Source organism: Tremella mesenterica (assembly GCF_000271645.1).
Source record: "Tremella mesenterica DSM 1558 unplaced genomic scaffold TREMEscaffold_7, whole genome shotgun sequence".
Classification (NCBI taxonomy): domain Eukaryota; kingdom Fungi; phylum Basidiomycota; class Tremellomycetes; order Tremellales; family Tremellaceae; genus Tremella; species Tremella mesenterica.
In genome coordinates this window covers 731,675-746,639 of record NW_006711231.1, presented here as the reverse complement: position 1 = coordinate 746,639, position 14,965 = coordinate 731,675, and the positions used below count along the sequence as shown (strand labels likewise).

General features: G+C 46.8%; 4 protein-coding genes across 4 annotated transcripts; 2 read left to right on the top strand and 2 right to left on the bottom strand.

Annotated features, from left to right (window-relative positions):
• Positions 1 to 79: 79 nt before the first annotated feature.
• TREMEDRAFT_39635 (uncharacterized protein) lies at positions 80 to 3,342 on the top strand. Its single transcript, XM_007005284.1, has 7 exons — positions 80 to 245; positions 458 to 896; positions 1,036 to 1,307; positions 1,415 to 1,712; positions 1,770 to 2,558; positions 2,712 to 3,039; positions 3,210 to 3,342. Exons 1-7 carry the CDS (start codon positions 159 to 161, stop codon positions 3,295 to 3,297), a joined length of 2,301 nt encoding a protein of 766 aa, XP_007005346.1. The 5' UTR covers positions 80 to 158; the 3' UTR covers positions 3,298 to 3,342.
• Positions 3,343 to 10,345: 7,003 nt separating this feature from the next.
• TREMEDRAFT_63186 (uncharacterized protein) lies at positions 10,346 to 11,038 on the bottom strand (the record flags this gene model as incomplete). The annotated part of the gene is made up of 1 exon (XM_007005393.1): positions 10,346 to 11,038. One exon carries the CDS (start codon positions 11,036 to 11,038, stop codon positions 10,346 to 10,348), a length of 693 nt encoding a protein of 230 aa, XP_007005455.1.
• Positions 11,039 to 11,386: 348 nt separating this feature from the next.
• On the bottom strand, positions 11,387 to 13,833 carry TREMEDRAFT_71896 (uncharacterized protein). The gene is made up of 4 exons (XM_007005519.1): positions 13,583 to 13,833; positions 12,797 to 13,501; positions 11,819 to 12,711; positions 11,387 to 11,662 (listed from the first exon to the last, which is right to left on the bottom strand). Exons 1-4 carry the CDS (start codon positions 13,704 to 13,706, stop codon positions 11,519 to 11,521), a joined length of 1,866 nt encoding a protein of 621 aa, XP_007005581.1. The 5' UTR covers positions 13,707 to 13,833; the 3' UTR covers positions 11,387 to 11,518.
• A 529-nt stretch (positions 13,834 to 14,362) lies between these two features.
• Positions 14,363 to 14,892, top strand: TREMEDRAFT_31788 (60S ribosomal protein L39; the record flags this gene model as incomplete). The annotated part of the gene is made up of 3 exons (XM_007005231.1): positions 14,363 to 14,456; positions 14,501 to 14,511; positions 14,845 to 14,892. Coding segments are annotated over 3 exons (153 nt in total), but the record flags the coding sequence as incomplete, so codon positions are not given.
• Between the last annotated feature and the right edge of the window lie 73 nt (positions 14,893 to 14,965).

Below are 14,965 nucleotides of genomic sequence, written 5' to 3'. Positions count from 1 at the left end.
TCCTCCCACGTGGCACGTGGAAAGGAACATGTCGCTAAATCAATCGTCGCGTCGACAAAGGGAAAAGTGGTAGCGACAACGACAACCGTAACGACGTCGACGACGACATCAAGTCATACCTTGCACAAAAGAAGTTGACAGACGGTATAGAGTACAGCATGTCTTTGGCAAGAAAACGTAAAACGGGTGGAGAAGCTTCCACTTTACCTCATTCCATCTCACGAACAACTTCCGATGATGAAAAGGTGGGTTCTATTTCACCTTGTACCCCGAGTGATACTATTCTTTCCTCTGATTTTGAGCACTGGAGATGTTATGATTCTCCCGTCACCCCCTGACATGACCTTTCACTTGTCTTTGGGGCCGCTTCGCCTTGTTCAGCAGCAAGGCAGCCGATCGCAGTCCACTCTACGAACCTCCTCACCTTCTCATCAGAAAGGAAGAGCTCATGACCCAGCGTCGGTTACCCAGACCTAGACCACCACCCACCTCCCATTCTGAAACCCTCATCTCACTCTCCACAGCTCTTGCCCTCACCACCTTAGCCTTCGTCGTCCGCTTTTATCGTATCGGCCACCCAGATCAAGTGGTCTTTGATGAAGTCCACTTTGGTGCTTTTGCCGGACAATACCTGAGGAGAGAATATTATTTTGACGTTCATCCGCCCTTCGCTAAACTTCTCAATGCTCTCGGAGCTTGGTTGGTCGGTTTCAAGGGAGATTTTGGTTTCGATAACATCGGGGATAGCTATACCACGGCCAATGTCCCTTATGTGGGAATGAGGAGTTTTTGCGCGGTGATGGGAAGTGTGACTGTACCTGTGGTTTATGCCATTATGAGGGAGTCCGGGTATCCAGTTGTGATAGCAGCTTTCTCAGCGTTATTGGTTCTGTTTGGTACGTCATTCTCAATCATGAATCACTTTACATCGCACCCCGCACGGACGATCGGTTGCATCTATGGCGTCGCTGGAATGTGGGTAGAGATTTATGGGATAGGATGAGAATGTTGTTAGATGAACATGGCTGATTTCAGACAACGGTCATGTAACGCAAACCCGTCTGATCCTACTTGACGCCGCTCTCGTCCTCTTCATGTCACTCTCCTTACTGTGTTACATCAAGTTTCACCAACAACGTTATCGCGAGTTTAGCAAAACATGGTGGTTCTGGCTCATTTGTACCGGTTTATCACTTGCTTGTACGTTGGGATGTAAGATGGTCGGTGTATTGACATTTGCGACTGTCGGAGTTGCCGTCTTATGGGATCTATGGGGAATTCTAGACATCAAGAAGAACCCTGAAATTGTGAGTAGATTTTCTCTCCTCGACTCGTGTGTTTTTGGCAACTTGCAAGGGTTGTATCATTGAGCAAGTTTGGAGGAGGGTGTTTTTCGCGGAACACTGATGGTCAGTCTTACTTCTATAGACATTTCGCTTATCGCGCTCTTGGCCTCATCTTGATACCCTTCCTCACATATCTGGCTTTCTTCTGGGTTCACTTCAAGATCCTCATTTACTCCGGTCCCGGAGACTCATTCATGTCGCCCGCATTCCAGGAGACACTACAGGGTAATCAACTTTTACTCAACGCCCAAGAGATCAGATATTACGACACGGTGACTCTCAAACATAAAGATACCAAACAATATCTGCACTCTCATCTAGAGTCATATCCTCTGCGATATGAAGATGGACGTATATCATCTCAGGGTGAGTGACTTTACGATTTCTCTTTGAGGGGACGCTTGTACACGTGCTAACTCCTAGGTCAACAGGTTACATGTTACCCTCATAACGATACCAATAATCACTGGCAAATCCTTCCAACCAAAGAAATCCCAGATTCAGGTCGTGGTCGAGTTGTCCGCCATAACGATATCATCCAACTTCGTCATATCAACTCTGATACTCTTCTCCTGACTCATGACGTCGCATCTCCTCTAATGCCAACCAATCAAGAATTCACGACCGTCGTTCCTGAAGACGAAGAAAGACATAATGACACTCTTTTCCAATTGAATCTTATCGACGCTCATTCTGGTGAACCGTGGCGATCTCTTTCAGGTCATTTCAAACTCATTCATGTACCTACCAAAGTTCTTTTATGGACACATGCCAAAGCATTACCTGAATGGGCTTTCGGACAACAAGAAGTGAATGGGAATAAGAACATGCAAGATCGTACCACAGCTTGGTTCGTCGAGGATATCATCGAAGATGGTCAAGGAATGGATTTCAAGAATCGAACCGGACACGTAGAACCTAAAGTGGTGAAGAAACGTAATTTTTTCAAGAAATTCTTGGAGTTGCAAATTTTGATGTTACAACATAATGCGGGTTTGACTGCGGAACATCCTTATGCTAGTAATCCTATCGAATGGCCTTTCTGTCTTAGTGGAATCAGTTTCTGGACAGATGGGGATACACAACAACAAATTTATATGATTGGGAATTTGATCGGATGGTGGATAACCGCGGTATCGGTCAGCGTTTATGTTGGTATCGTGCTGGCGGAACAGTTGGCTAGGAGGAGAGGTATAGAGCCTTTAGAAGAGGGTGAGTCATCAAAGTATCCCCGATTCCTACTTCCTCCTCTTCCCTCTCCCCTGCCCCTATTATAAGGTAGAACCGTACTCGACTCTGACATGAGTTCATGATGAGACAGCGAGAGGAATTCAATGGGGGACAGACCTGAGCTGACATTGATAGGTATCCGAAATCGTCTATACAGAAACACTGGCTACTTCTTCGGGGCCTGGGCATTCCATTACTTCCCTTTCTTCCTCATGGCTCGTCAGAGATTCCTTCATCACTATCTCCCAGCTCATCTAGCCGCGTCACTGATAGCAGGTTCAATCCTGAATTTCGTTCTGGTGGAAGAGGTCAATTACCCGGTATCCGTCGCTGGATTAAAGACGAGACTACGACCAGCAGTAAGAGCGAGGATGAGTAAAGTGGCTTTAGGAGTAGTGGGAGTGTTGGCGTTAGTCACGATAGGGATGTTCTTATGGGAGGCTCCGTTGACTTATGGAATTACGTGAGTTCATTTCTATTTCTACCTTTTAACCCCTCTTCTTTCTTTAATGACTGACAACCTGCGAAAAACATCTTACTTCTCACTGGGTCAATGCTATTCACGTTGTGTTTTCGTGAGATGGCTCAGGGGTTGGTGATGACATGACTTATGATGGAATCGCTGACAGGTAGGATGACGGGTGAGGAGGTCAACTCTAGAAAGCTTCTGTCATGGACTCTTCACTTTGAGGGGAAGAAGACTCATTCAGTGGATGAATAGCTGCTCAGTGATACATATAGCATCATCTGCATGTCAATTACTCCTATTCTCTCCATAACATCACCAGGATCGACTTTTTCTGACCGAATTTCCATTTACGACCGGATATCTTGGGTTCGGGCCCCAATCAGCAAGAAATGGGTGCAACGTGCGCCTGTCGGAGTTCTTCCTGTTGCTTGCATTGCCCAATTCCCCGGGATCATGACCCAAGTCGGGAGCCGAGATGGGTACACTGCCAGAATCATAGGAGAGAGGGGGCAATGACGGAGAAGCAGAAGGTGATACCGATGGGATGGGTTTGGTGAAGGTCCTAACAACTGACGTGGCTGTATGCGCTGCTTTGGTCAAGGACCTCTGTAGAGAAGCACTTGAAACTGACTTTCTTAGGCTCTGAACGTTCGTCGGATTTGAGGGATTCTGAGCTGGGGAATTCCAAGTCCGGGGGTCAATGCAGTACCTGTACCCTGAAGAATTCGGTAAGACAGAAGACTTTACCCTTCTGATTATTCTGCCGGCCGATTCACGAGTTGGAAGTATACTTTTGTTGCCTGGAATTACGATCCTTGTGATGTATGAAGAATCCGTCTGGTTTGACATGACGTCTCTCCTCTTATCGGTACAATCAAGTATTAATGTGGTGAACCTTTTAAAAGAATTATATTGGTATGTGGTTTTGTTGTCGTGCGTATGATATTGTTTTTGATGATATCAAGTAAAGAGTTTTAGAGTGGAGTCAAGGAAAAGAGTCATGAGATTTATAGAAGTTGAAGTAGGTGAGAAAGTTCAAGTTGATCCCTTCACTTTCCTCATCTAAACTCCTCCCCGGATGGTATATAAAAGGAAAGAGGGGTATGCCGAACTTGTCTCTGTCATACGTTTACCCCATTCAGTCATTTCGGGTCGTTCGGGTGGATCACTTAGCGCGTTTTCACCCGCTGCCGCTGGCCGCTGGGGCCGGGGCCGCACGATGAAACGAAGAGACAGTCTCGGACTTTATAGTCTGTGCGAATTTCTCGGACTTCCTTTGAAACCCCCCCGGCGACCGGGAGGAAACGGGTGAGAATCGGATAGTCTTCGTCTTTGAAATTCTCACGACATGTCCCGAGGCCCGGGGATTGGGGGTATAGAGATTTTGGGGAAGAAAGAGGAAGTGACGTTTCGGCCGAAGGTACGGTGGCCCGATAGTTCTTCGAGATCGACCATTTTCGATTCTGCGTTTTCGATTCAAATGCTATCCTTTCTTTCCCCATTACTCATGCATGCAAACACCTAGAGACATGTTCAGACCACCGTTGGGATCCTACAGACCGTAGCTACATCCCAGTGCAGTGCATACCACTCAGAAAGACCCCTGGAAGAAAGTCACTCTTTCTACATCTAATGTGGCACTTTCCCTGGAGTATCCGTGGTATCTATCCTTCCACCTTCCGTCACTACTGACTTACTGTACATAGGACAACCCATCAGATCCTCTTACTCCCATTTGTATGAGAGCTGGTAAGGTAAGTAGTATAGCTTCAATGAAGTGGAACATTGTCTTGTGCTGCAACTCCACTAATCATTGAGACTGACTACAAGTATATAAAGCAGCAACTACACATACTCATACTGTTGATGTAGAGACCATCTAGCACTCCCTCCTACTAGGTCCCTTCTGTAGCTACATGCATGAAATTCATGGGTTACACTCTTCACTATCTGATAAGCATATCGGCTAAGTCTAAGCTTTTGAGAGTGTCCTGTGGGGCAGGGATGCAGGCCATGGTTCATGGATTTGGTCCAACAAGAATCGAAAACGCGGAATGAAATTTGGGAAATTCGAAGGACTACCGGGCCACCGTAGAAGGAGTACAAAAGATGGATTTGTATGTCATTTTTCGGGAGGAGTACTCGAGCGGATTTCATGAATCATGAGATCATGAGATCTTGGAGTGAGCATGGTAGCATGATACGAACATAACATGACTATTAAGTATGATCGGTACGGGTAACTAATGGTTACACGACCTCAGGGCCAATAGGGACCGGACGGGGTCCATATGGGCCGTCCGGGCCCGTCCGGTGTAACCAAATCTTCCGTGCCACGTGAGCCGGCGTCGGCCGACGTCGGCCTACGATCGCTTTTTACGATTGACTTTCGATTTCAACAATCAACATTGTTTGCTTCATGCAATTACTGAAAGTCTTCGACCTTTGCATGTAATGATGAGACAGTCATGGCATGTGCATACATTGATCAACTATTTGCTACAAAGTTAACCCCCATCTTCATCCAACTCCTCTAACATGGTTTGATCATGGCCATGCGTATCCTTGTCTGACACCCCGGCACCTGATCCACTCGCGTTCGACGTTTGACGATCTAAATCGTTGGGAGTGGACAAGCGACTACTTTCTGAAATCTGACGAGACTTCCCTCGCTTTCCGGAGCCTTGAGCAGATCGAAGACGTTGTTCAAAAGTCTGAGAATGTTTGCGTTGCGATCGTAAGTTCCGCGCAGGACCAGAGGTAGCAGCCGCAGCAGCAGGATCGGTATTCAGCTGTCTATTTGCAGCGTCATCCATCGTGATATCTAATGTCAGTGCTGTACACAATAATGAGTGATAAAAAACATACCTTCATCGTTCCAGCCCGCACTGAGTCCTGTAAGTTGTCCGTGTTCCAACACCGGCGAGGGAAGAAGGGTAACCGCGGTACGGCGACGACGTGAGGAAGGATCGTCGGTGTCCAACACATTAGCAGCTACTGCAGCGTTAAGCTGCTGAACAAGTGCACGCCCGTCCCGAGTAAGGGGACCCAAAGCCGACAAAATGACCTGAGGTGGAATCGGGGTATCAATGGTCGCTTTTCATTTAGCATAGCACACACAATTGTTAACTGGTACTTACCAAAGCCACTGACAATTGCTTCTAATCCTTCGAGCTTGGCAACAAGGTTAGAGGCCAATGACGCATCTAGAATTTCTTCTTCTAATACATTCTTCCCAAAATCACAATTGCTCGTTCCTCTTGCACGGCACTCAGCACAGCTTGATTGTGCTTTCTCACTGACGGTTATGCAACCGAAGGATACGGCATCCTCACGATTTATTCGATTTTGGCAATGTGAACACATTGCCACGCCGGAACGAATGATAGATTGGGGGCCACACACGATGTTGTGCGCCAGACGGTGACGCTTAACCTAATTTCATTGATTAGTATTGTTCTGGTCGAGTTTTAACATAAGAAGTTCAAGCTCACTATTTCTAACTCTTTATTCGCTGGTATAGCCCACACTTCGCCTTTCAAGGTGTTTGGCAGTAAAGCCAATGTCTTTGAGCTATCCTGAGGAAAAATACGACGATCAAATTTCGTTCCCGGCACCCATGAGAACGGTTCATACGCACCTACTAATTAGATACTGTCAATGACTCAAAAAAAGCTTCTAACGTACTCAATACTGTTGTTGAAAAAAATTCATCGACTGCTTGTCCTCCCTTTTCTGGAGAGGTGTTGTTGCGACGACTTCCCTTGTTTGCGTACCGCTTTGGCGTGGGAGGAGGTACTTTGGAAGAAGGTGGTGTATTCGACATTTTGATGCTATAGCTAAGTTTCAATTAACGAAGAAAGGTGGAAAATAGTGGGTTAAGATTCACGACAATACACTTAATACATCCTTGTTGTGTGTACACTTGTTTACACTGTCTGCGTAGAAAATTGTTCAACCAACTACGCCCTGCAATGTTTGTTGCTCGGGATTGCAATGAAACAGTTTGAAACTATCCTTTGAGGGTGACTATGGTCGCAACAAACCATCATTGGCCGACGTCGGCCGACGTCGGTTTTTTGTCATTGTTATAGCTTTAGAGGCGTAATTTTTCACTCTCAGACATACCTTTCAGTGTGTCATGTAAAGCATTAAGCGACGAAGGACGCTGTCGAACACGAAACGCATCAAGATCCCTAGCAGCTTCGTCTTCCGTAATTGATCGTGTCTGAGCCATTAACTTGATCTGATTAATAATGACTAGACGTCGGTTCCAAAACCTCCGCTCTGTGTCACCGCCAACGCCCCAATGATGCTGAGGATTCTCGTACATCATTTTAGCAGACGGTTTGCCGTTTAAGCCGGTGTTATATTCTTCCCAAACTTGATTTACGGTCCGTAAAGTCCGTAGCAGGCTGAAAGGCGTCAAGACAGCTCGAGGTTGATTTACTACGGTCAATAGAGGTGAAGCTGTACCTTCTGCTGCTGTACTTGATGTAGGAATGTTTTCAAGCAGTACCGTTGGTTGCAGGGCGCGAGATGTTGTTTCTGATTGCACGGGTGTTTCACCTGCCGTAATTTCAGTTCCTTGAAGAATACTAGGTAAAATAATCGGCTGGCTTAAAGCGACAAGGATCCGAGACAGCTGCTGCTGGTTAAGGTTCAATGATACGTCTTGATTTTGAGCGGTTGTGATCAAAGACGACAATTTATGATGAATTTCGGTACTATCTTGTGTTTGCTTCATGAAATGCGCCGAGAGAGTTGATGCAAGTTGTGGCATGGCTTCAGCTAGCCTACGATCGTGACTATTCGTACGAAGAGAGCATGTGTCAAAATAACAAGCTTCCCATTGCTTGAATTCGTCATTTTGAAACAGGGAATGCGACCAAAGGTACAGCTCTGGGTATTTTTGACGCCAGGCGCAGATGTCTTGAAAAAATACCTTACGAAGGTGTTTCAAAAGCTGAACAAACGTCATAGCCTGTCTGTCTATAGCGTCACCTTGTCGTAAGGAAAGATCCAGTTCCCTTTACATGAGCAATGCGTTTACAAACGAGGTTTGCTTACCATTTTTCAAGAGAAGGAAATACCATTCTCTGTAAAGTGTCCGGTACAGGAATATCACGCGGAAGGTAATAGTCTTGGCTTCCATAAGGCTTAAACCCGGCCAATGCACGTAATACTGAACGAGGCATATGACCCAAGTAGACATTTTCCAAAACATCTTGATTCCAATGGCCTGCACGCGCAATATCTTGAGCTGATACACCTTCACTTTCTGCGAGCTGAGCTCCTCCGGCTCTATTGATATGTGTCTTCTTTCCCGTATTAACTTGAGCGCTTTTAAGAGCCTGAGTAATTGAATCATATTGTGCTTTATACGTGAGTTGATCTGTACGAGAATATATTGAATGTTGGAGGAGTTTATCGTTGTACCACGTCTCACGAGAAGCAAGGTTGGGAAATCCATTGTCTCCAAGGCTGCCGGCCTGAAATCTAAGTGAATTAACACGCATATTAGTTTAGCTAAACCGACGTCGGCCGACGTCGGCTGACATTCACTCACCGAGCAAACAAGTAAACTGCTAAGATCCCCACAGGACACATGAAAACGTCTTTGTTGCGTATTAACCCCGAATACTCTACTTTGCCATGCTTGTTGACTTTTCCACGTCTACTAACGCACACAACAACTAACATGGGTGTTGGTCCCTCGTTATCCCACACAGTGTACGCCAAATCTGAAAGTTCCATGCCTCGTTGGTTATCGCCCCGGTAGAGCACGTACAGGCCTAGAGCGTGAGCAACAGCGTCACGGAGGCCTTGCTCGGTATTTCGAGAGACGTAAGCACTGAAGCAATCCTCAATTTGTTTTCTACTTTGATATCCGTCGAAAATTGTATCTAATAATCAATTAGGCTCTTGACTGTGCTTACTTACTACTTGTTTTATCGATAAACATTTCCCTTTTCGTTTGTTCATCTACTCGTCTTAAGACTAACAAAAGGCTTTTCATTGCTGCCGAGCGCGGATGAGGATGACTGTTCATGCCTTTGTATTTCTGCTGTTTCCATAGACTGACCAGAGCAGCTACATGCAGTTTGATTGACGCTTGACTTTGCGTCATTCGGCTAAGCTTTAACAAAACTGGCATTCAGCAAGCACTTTATATCACAGTTAGCAAGTGAACACACCACTTTCTCTAGCTGTTGTTGTAGGCACTTTTTCTCCTCGAGTTAGGTCTTCAACTACATCTAAAGCTCGTAGTTGACTTTCTTCCAACGTATCCAAACTTGTTTCAACATCTTCGATTGAGCATGTTGGTAGTAGGTCAGAACTTGCTCTTCTTGCTCCAGCAACTGAGGTCTCTGCTTCCTCAGGGGTACTTTGACGTTCTCTTTTGCGTGTATCTGTACGATTATTGGGGTAAAATAACACTTGTGTATATATCCATCTAAGGGCGTACTCCGGTGTAACCGTATCTCTGGAACAATTAGCATCTTTTGATCGTTCCTACTTTGCCCCATCAAGCAATCTGCCGCCGACGTCGGCCGACGTCGGCCAACTCATACAAAGTCACGTACCCAGTGCTAAACTTCATTCTTTGACACCATTCTTGCCATCTTCGTATGCGTACTTGGTAATGAGCTTGTGTTGAGGAAGCATTACTCATTTTCTCAAGTTCCCCAAAGTCTTCACGCCAATTATCTGACGTATTCCAACAATCCGCAATCTCATCATGTATAGTAGCGTTAAGACGGTTTTGACGAGACATTATATAGTTGAATAAAGCAAAAGCAGGTGGTAGAGAGCTGAAATGGATGAAAGACAGTTGCAGATAGTGAAAATAACGTTGCATTGTTCATTGTAACCCTTTTTTCACACTCAGGAACCCGAGAAGGTCTGTAACCGCGGCTGTTTGTATGGTGTAATTCCTGTAACCGCGGTTACAAGGACGGGACCTCGGACGCTATGGGCAAAAAGGGGGGTGTCACGTGACTTTGTGGCGGACGACGTCCGGACGCGAGCGGACGGCTGGGTAGGATAACTTAGTTAACTAGTCATTTCAGTCAATCGGGAGTATCAGTGAAATTAGTCATTTCATCCATGTGTACTATACCTTGTGCCTCATACTGCTCTACTCGTGAACCGAGGGGGAAGATTACCGGGTTGCAACACATGACATTGGTCAATGTGACAATGGGGGAATATGTTGACGCTGGAGAACATGTTGACGTTTACGTTGATAGACTATACGCCGTTGAGATATATATTGCATCTCCACCCCTGGATCTTCTCACAGGATCGAAGACCTGTATTGGCCCGAATGTCCCGATTCACTCGATCTGCGAGAAGTCTCTTCTTGCGGGGGCTTCTCGATAGCGTCATTCGCCGGTAATTCTAGTCGACCGTCGTGATCGTCGTGTTGCCAAGAAGTTAGAGGGGAAGACGACGGAAGCCGGGAACTTGGACTCCCAGAGTGTTGGAGAGTTTCAGGTTGGTAGAAGGCCATGGAGAGATCGGGAGGCGACCGAGGCACAAGCGCTTCGGGAGGTGCGGATTGTGGTCTACCTCTCAACAAAAACCGACTCAGAATCGATGGTGCACCCATGTCATTCCCTGATGATCCCGATGATTTGGTCCTTCTGCCATCGCGATCACCTCTGCTGTCGGGTTTGGTCAATATCAAAGACAAAGCGCGCGTCAACGGCCCAGGACGCTTTGCCAATGAATGAGGGAAGCTCGACGACATTGATCTCGAAGGACTGAACCTCATCAGCAGTGGTGGACCATCAGGCATGCCGCTACTGTCAGCAGCTTCAGCAGAGATAATGTTGACCGTTCTAGCCAAATGAATTTCACCTGCATGCATGGGTGGCTCATGTACGAATGATCGGATCATGTCTTCGGTCGACATGGCTTTTGGCAGCCGTAAAGTTTGAAGCCGACTAGACCATGTGCCGGACCCGGAACCTCCACTCTTCGTCATGACTCTCTGGTTGTACCACAGTCTCGGACTGAAATGCTCGATGAGAAGGTGATCCGTATGTGGTATACACTGTGAGTTAGTGGCAAGAGAGGTAGTCCCAAAGTCAGCAGCACTGAGAATTATCAGCTATCTTATAGACATTGGTTCATGTGAGAAACCCTAGATCCATTGATCCGACTTTTAGCGGGGAAGGAACATTCGAGACTTTTCCCCTTTTGATCAAACACGAGTGAAAGGATCCGTAGGAATTTGTCCCAAACGGGCGAAATCGTCGAGCAGGCGTACGAATATACTTCTACGTCCCGACAAGCGATGAAGATTCGTGGCGAGCCTCGAATCGTCTGGCGTGGGAATAGAAAACAAGATGCATTACTAATCGAGATAGGATTATACCACTGTTGAAACATTTTGATATCATGAAACGTCGTTTTGAAACCGAATAGATTGATAGAATGATGAGGCTGAAGAAGATACCAGACGTCAAGCAGTCATTTCGGCGAATAACTTTTCTTTGCTCCGGATTTCGATATCTTGATACGATTTGTCTTGTTCCAACGAAACACAGTCGCGTGTGCCGAGAACGAGAAGTTCGAAGAAGAAAGCTGCTGCCGCTCGACGAGAAGCCTGCTCTCAGCCTTGCACCTTCTCACACAAGATTCCTCACGACGGCCCCGAGGGGTCAGAATGAGTGGACAGTGTGGAAAAAACTCAAGATGCCAGTGAACAAGTCAAGAGGGGAATGGGAGAAGATCTCAAGAAGAAGAGAACACTTAAACTCACCTTGTCCGCGACTGTCCCAAAAGTCACCTTCTTATCCGCCTCGACACTCCCCAATTCTCTTCTCAAGAGACCCATAGCCATACCTGTATTCTTTGAGTACGCTCCTCTACTCTCCACCACACTACTCTTACTCGGCGTCTCACCTAACAAACTCTGACTCTCCGGTTCCACCTCTCCCATTCTAGGATCGAACATTGCTAACGGATGACTCCCATCATCGGCGAATTGTATTTGTCTGGCAATGCTCTCCGCCCTGCTAGGTGCCAACGACGGTGAACGTATTCTTGATTGTTGAGGAATTTTCTTGGGAGTCTCGAAAAGAGGTCCCTCATCCATCCCCATCTCGAACGGTTCGTTTGGTCCAAAGGACATGTCAAAGTCACCTCCTGGAGTGGGGAAACCGAATTCTGAGGGGACCGCACTGGCTCTACGAGCTACTTCGACATCCGGGACGGAACTTTCTGCTTCTGTACCCATTCTAGCGCGCTTGGGAGTTCGTTCGGGGTCTTCCTCGTTCACATCATCCACTTGATCAGAGGTGTCACGACGAAGGATATTTGAGGGGAAGGAGAACAAATCGGCTAATTCTGATGAGAGACCGTACGGACCAGCGTAGATCTTCGTCTCGTCACCAACTCGGACGGAAGGCAAAAAGTGGGCTCCAGGGTCAGAGATGATAGATTCGAGGTAGATCATTTGGGGGTCTGAGGGGATGTAACGTTCAGGGATGAGGAGAGCGGAGATGTCGCGATTAGGAGCGAAGACGGCGTCGGGCAATTCGATATCGTCGTCGGCTTGAGCGAGTCTGGGTCGTTTGGATTTTGCTTCGGCAGGTTTGGCCAAAAATAGCGTTGGAGGAGGTGAGCTTGGTGGAGGAGTCGAGAGGGCGCTTGCTGATCGTCAGTCATTATCATCATACACTATGTCCTATGTCGAGGCCGCGATGTGAGCTATGTGATGAAGATGGAGTCAACGTACACTGTCTTCTAGACCTGTCATCTCCATCTGCCAGCTGAACGTTTTGAGGCTGTAGATCCAAGGGAAGATCAAAATCCAATCCAAGATCCATAGGTTCAAATGACACATCCCCATCCATCGCACCTAACCCACCAAAACTCTTTTCTCTCGCACTCCCACTCCTAGCACTCCTTCCTGTCAAACTGAGCGGTGTCGCGGCTCTTCTGGCAAACTCAACACTGCTCCTGTCGAAATCTTCCAATCGTAGATCCAAATCGATCCCTGAGAAATCCTGACTATCCAAATGACTTGTATCATCCTGACTGCTCTGACGGGAAGCTGTCGATCCACCATATATTGACCCAGCAGGAGGTCTACCGAAATTGTAAGCTCCAAATTCCCGTCCGGCGGGTCGGAGTGTTTTGGCAGGTGGGGCGGTGTGTGATCCCCTAGGTGCGTAATCTGTCGGAGCGGCCCATGTCCAATCGATGAGATCAAGATGATCTGTACCGGAAGAAAAAGTGATAGCTTGTGCAGAAGCGCGAATTTGGTCTTGAGCTAAATCGACCACACCAGGTCGGAAAGCTAGAGTGATACGTTCACGTGTTTCTTTACAGTCGTCGAGGAGATATTGAACTTTACGAGAATATATCCTTGTCACTCCCAGCATGAGTTGACCGGACATACGAAGGGTGATCGGGCCTTGATCTTGAGTTAAGATGGCATCTAAGTGAAGTGTCAGCAAGATCCCTCTTGGAACCGAAACAAGGAACAGAGGTCAGAGAGATGGGGAAATGATCAACTCACCGACAGATTCCTCCACATCGACACCTAAAGCTTGCTGTTTACTCAATTTCCGTTCATGATGCGCTGACAACCATACTTTTGCCAACGGTCCGCGTTTGGAAAGAATCAATTCAGTGAGGAGCATCGCGCCAGCCTACTTTATTTCTCGTTCAATTGGTGTTGAATCTCTGATATCGTCTCAAATTCCGAGGCCAGTCTTCGTGTCTTAAGAGTGATATATGGATAAGAATAAGAGTAACAATGATCAGAAAGCAAGAAAGAACAAGTCAAAGAGGCAGGAAGCAAAGTGCAGATGAAGAGAAGGTGAAAGGTCGAAAAAGGGTCCAGTCAACCAAGGACGCGATCGGCACATGAGAGTGGCGCGTTGATTTTGCCACGTGTAAAACGCGTGTTTTTGATGCCACAGTAAGATTCTCCGGAAACGCCGGCAAAGATGATGAAGTGCCACATTGATCCCGGGATTTTAGAGAAATTTCGCCGAACGACGAACACCATCCACAATTCCACTTCTTCTCTTTCAGAGGTCATCCAAAGTCTGTCTGATCACCATGGTGAGTTGTCCCTCCATCTCCATGTACCCTACACTGTGTGAGAGAGGGGAATTTGTACTCTCACATCACGTCGCGATGATCTACGTCGGTGGGTAGTGGGTCGATGTCTTGGGGGAAGAACTACCGATGAAGGGTTTTGCATCGGAGAGAGCTCAAGAGAACATCTCGCTCTTCGTCTCATATGGTGGACTATCTAGTGATCGTGTTATAGAGTGTTCACTGACCTTAGCCATCCCAAAAATCATTCAGAACGAAACAAAAGCTCGCCAAAGCTTCGAGGCAGAACCGTCCCATACCTCAATGGTTCAGGCTTAAGACCGATAGTGAGTCCCTTTCATCCATTTGCCCATGTCATGCTAATGGACAGACAAGATCCAGGTTAGTCCTTGCTCCCTCTTACGTTTCTCTCAGATCATCTTCATGGTGTTCTCAATAATTCCCACTTAGCTTCTTTATAATCCTCAAGCATCCTCGTTCCGTCACAAACTCGTACCCCCTTCCCCCTTTGATCCGCTGGTTTCCCCGGGTTGTCATACTGCTTTACGAGTCTGTGTGGAGACTGTGACTACTCGTTACGTGCTTAACGGACCACGCAGAACTTCAGTGTGACTTTCAAAAGACATGGAGGTCCGGAAATCTAGTGGACAGTGATGGAATGATGACTAGTCGGAAGGACATGGACGAGGCAAGGAAGCAAAGCTGACATGCTAGTACAATGCCAAACGTCGACACTGGCGTCGAACCAAGCTCGGCATCTAGATGGCATATGGGTGTACGTGTACATGGTATCATGCATGAGTCCTGATCGTTAATGTTCGACCTCAATCGTCAT

Coding starts and splice junctions, on each gene's coding strand:
- TREMEDRAFT_39635 (XM_007005284.1), top strand. CDS start 159: ATGTCTTTGGCAAGAAAACGTAAAACGGGTGGAGAAGCTTCCACTTTA. Junction 1,308..1,414: donor TCAAGAAGAACCCTGAAATT/GTGAGTAGATTT, acceptor ACTGATGGTCAG/TCTTACTTCTATAGACATTT. Junction 1,713..1,769: donor TGGACGTATATCATCTCAGG/GTGAGTGACTTT, acceptor GCTAACTCCTAG/GTCAACAGGTTACATGTTAC.
- TREMEDRAFT_71896 (XM_007005519.1), bottom strand. CDS start 13,706: ATGCTCCTCACTGAATTGATTCTTTCCAAACGCGGACCGTTGGCAAAA. Junction 12,712..12,796: donor TGACAGGTCTAGAAGACAGT/GTACGTTGACTC, acceptor ACTGACGATCAG/CAAGCGCCCTCTCGACTCCT. Junction 11,663..11,818: donor TTGGGACAGTCGCGGACAAG/GTGAGTTTAAGT, acceptor GGCTGAGAGCAG/GCTTCTCGTCGAGCGGCAGC.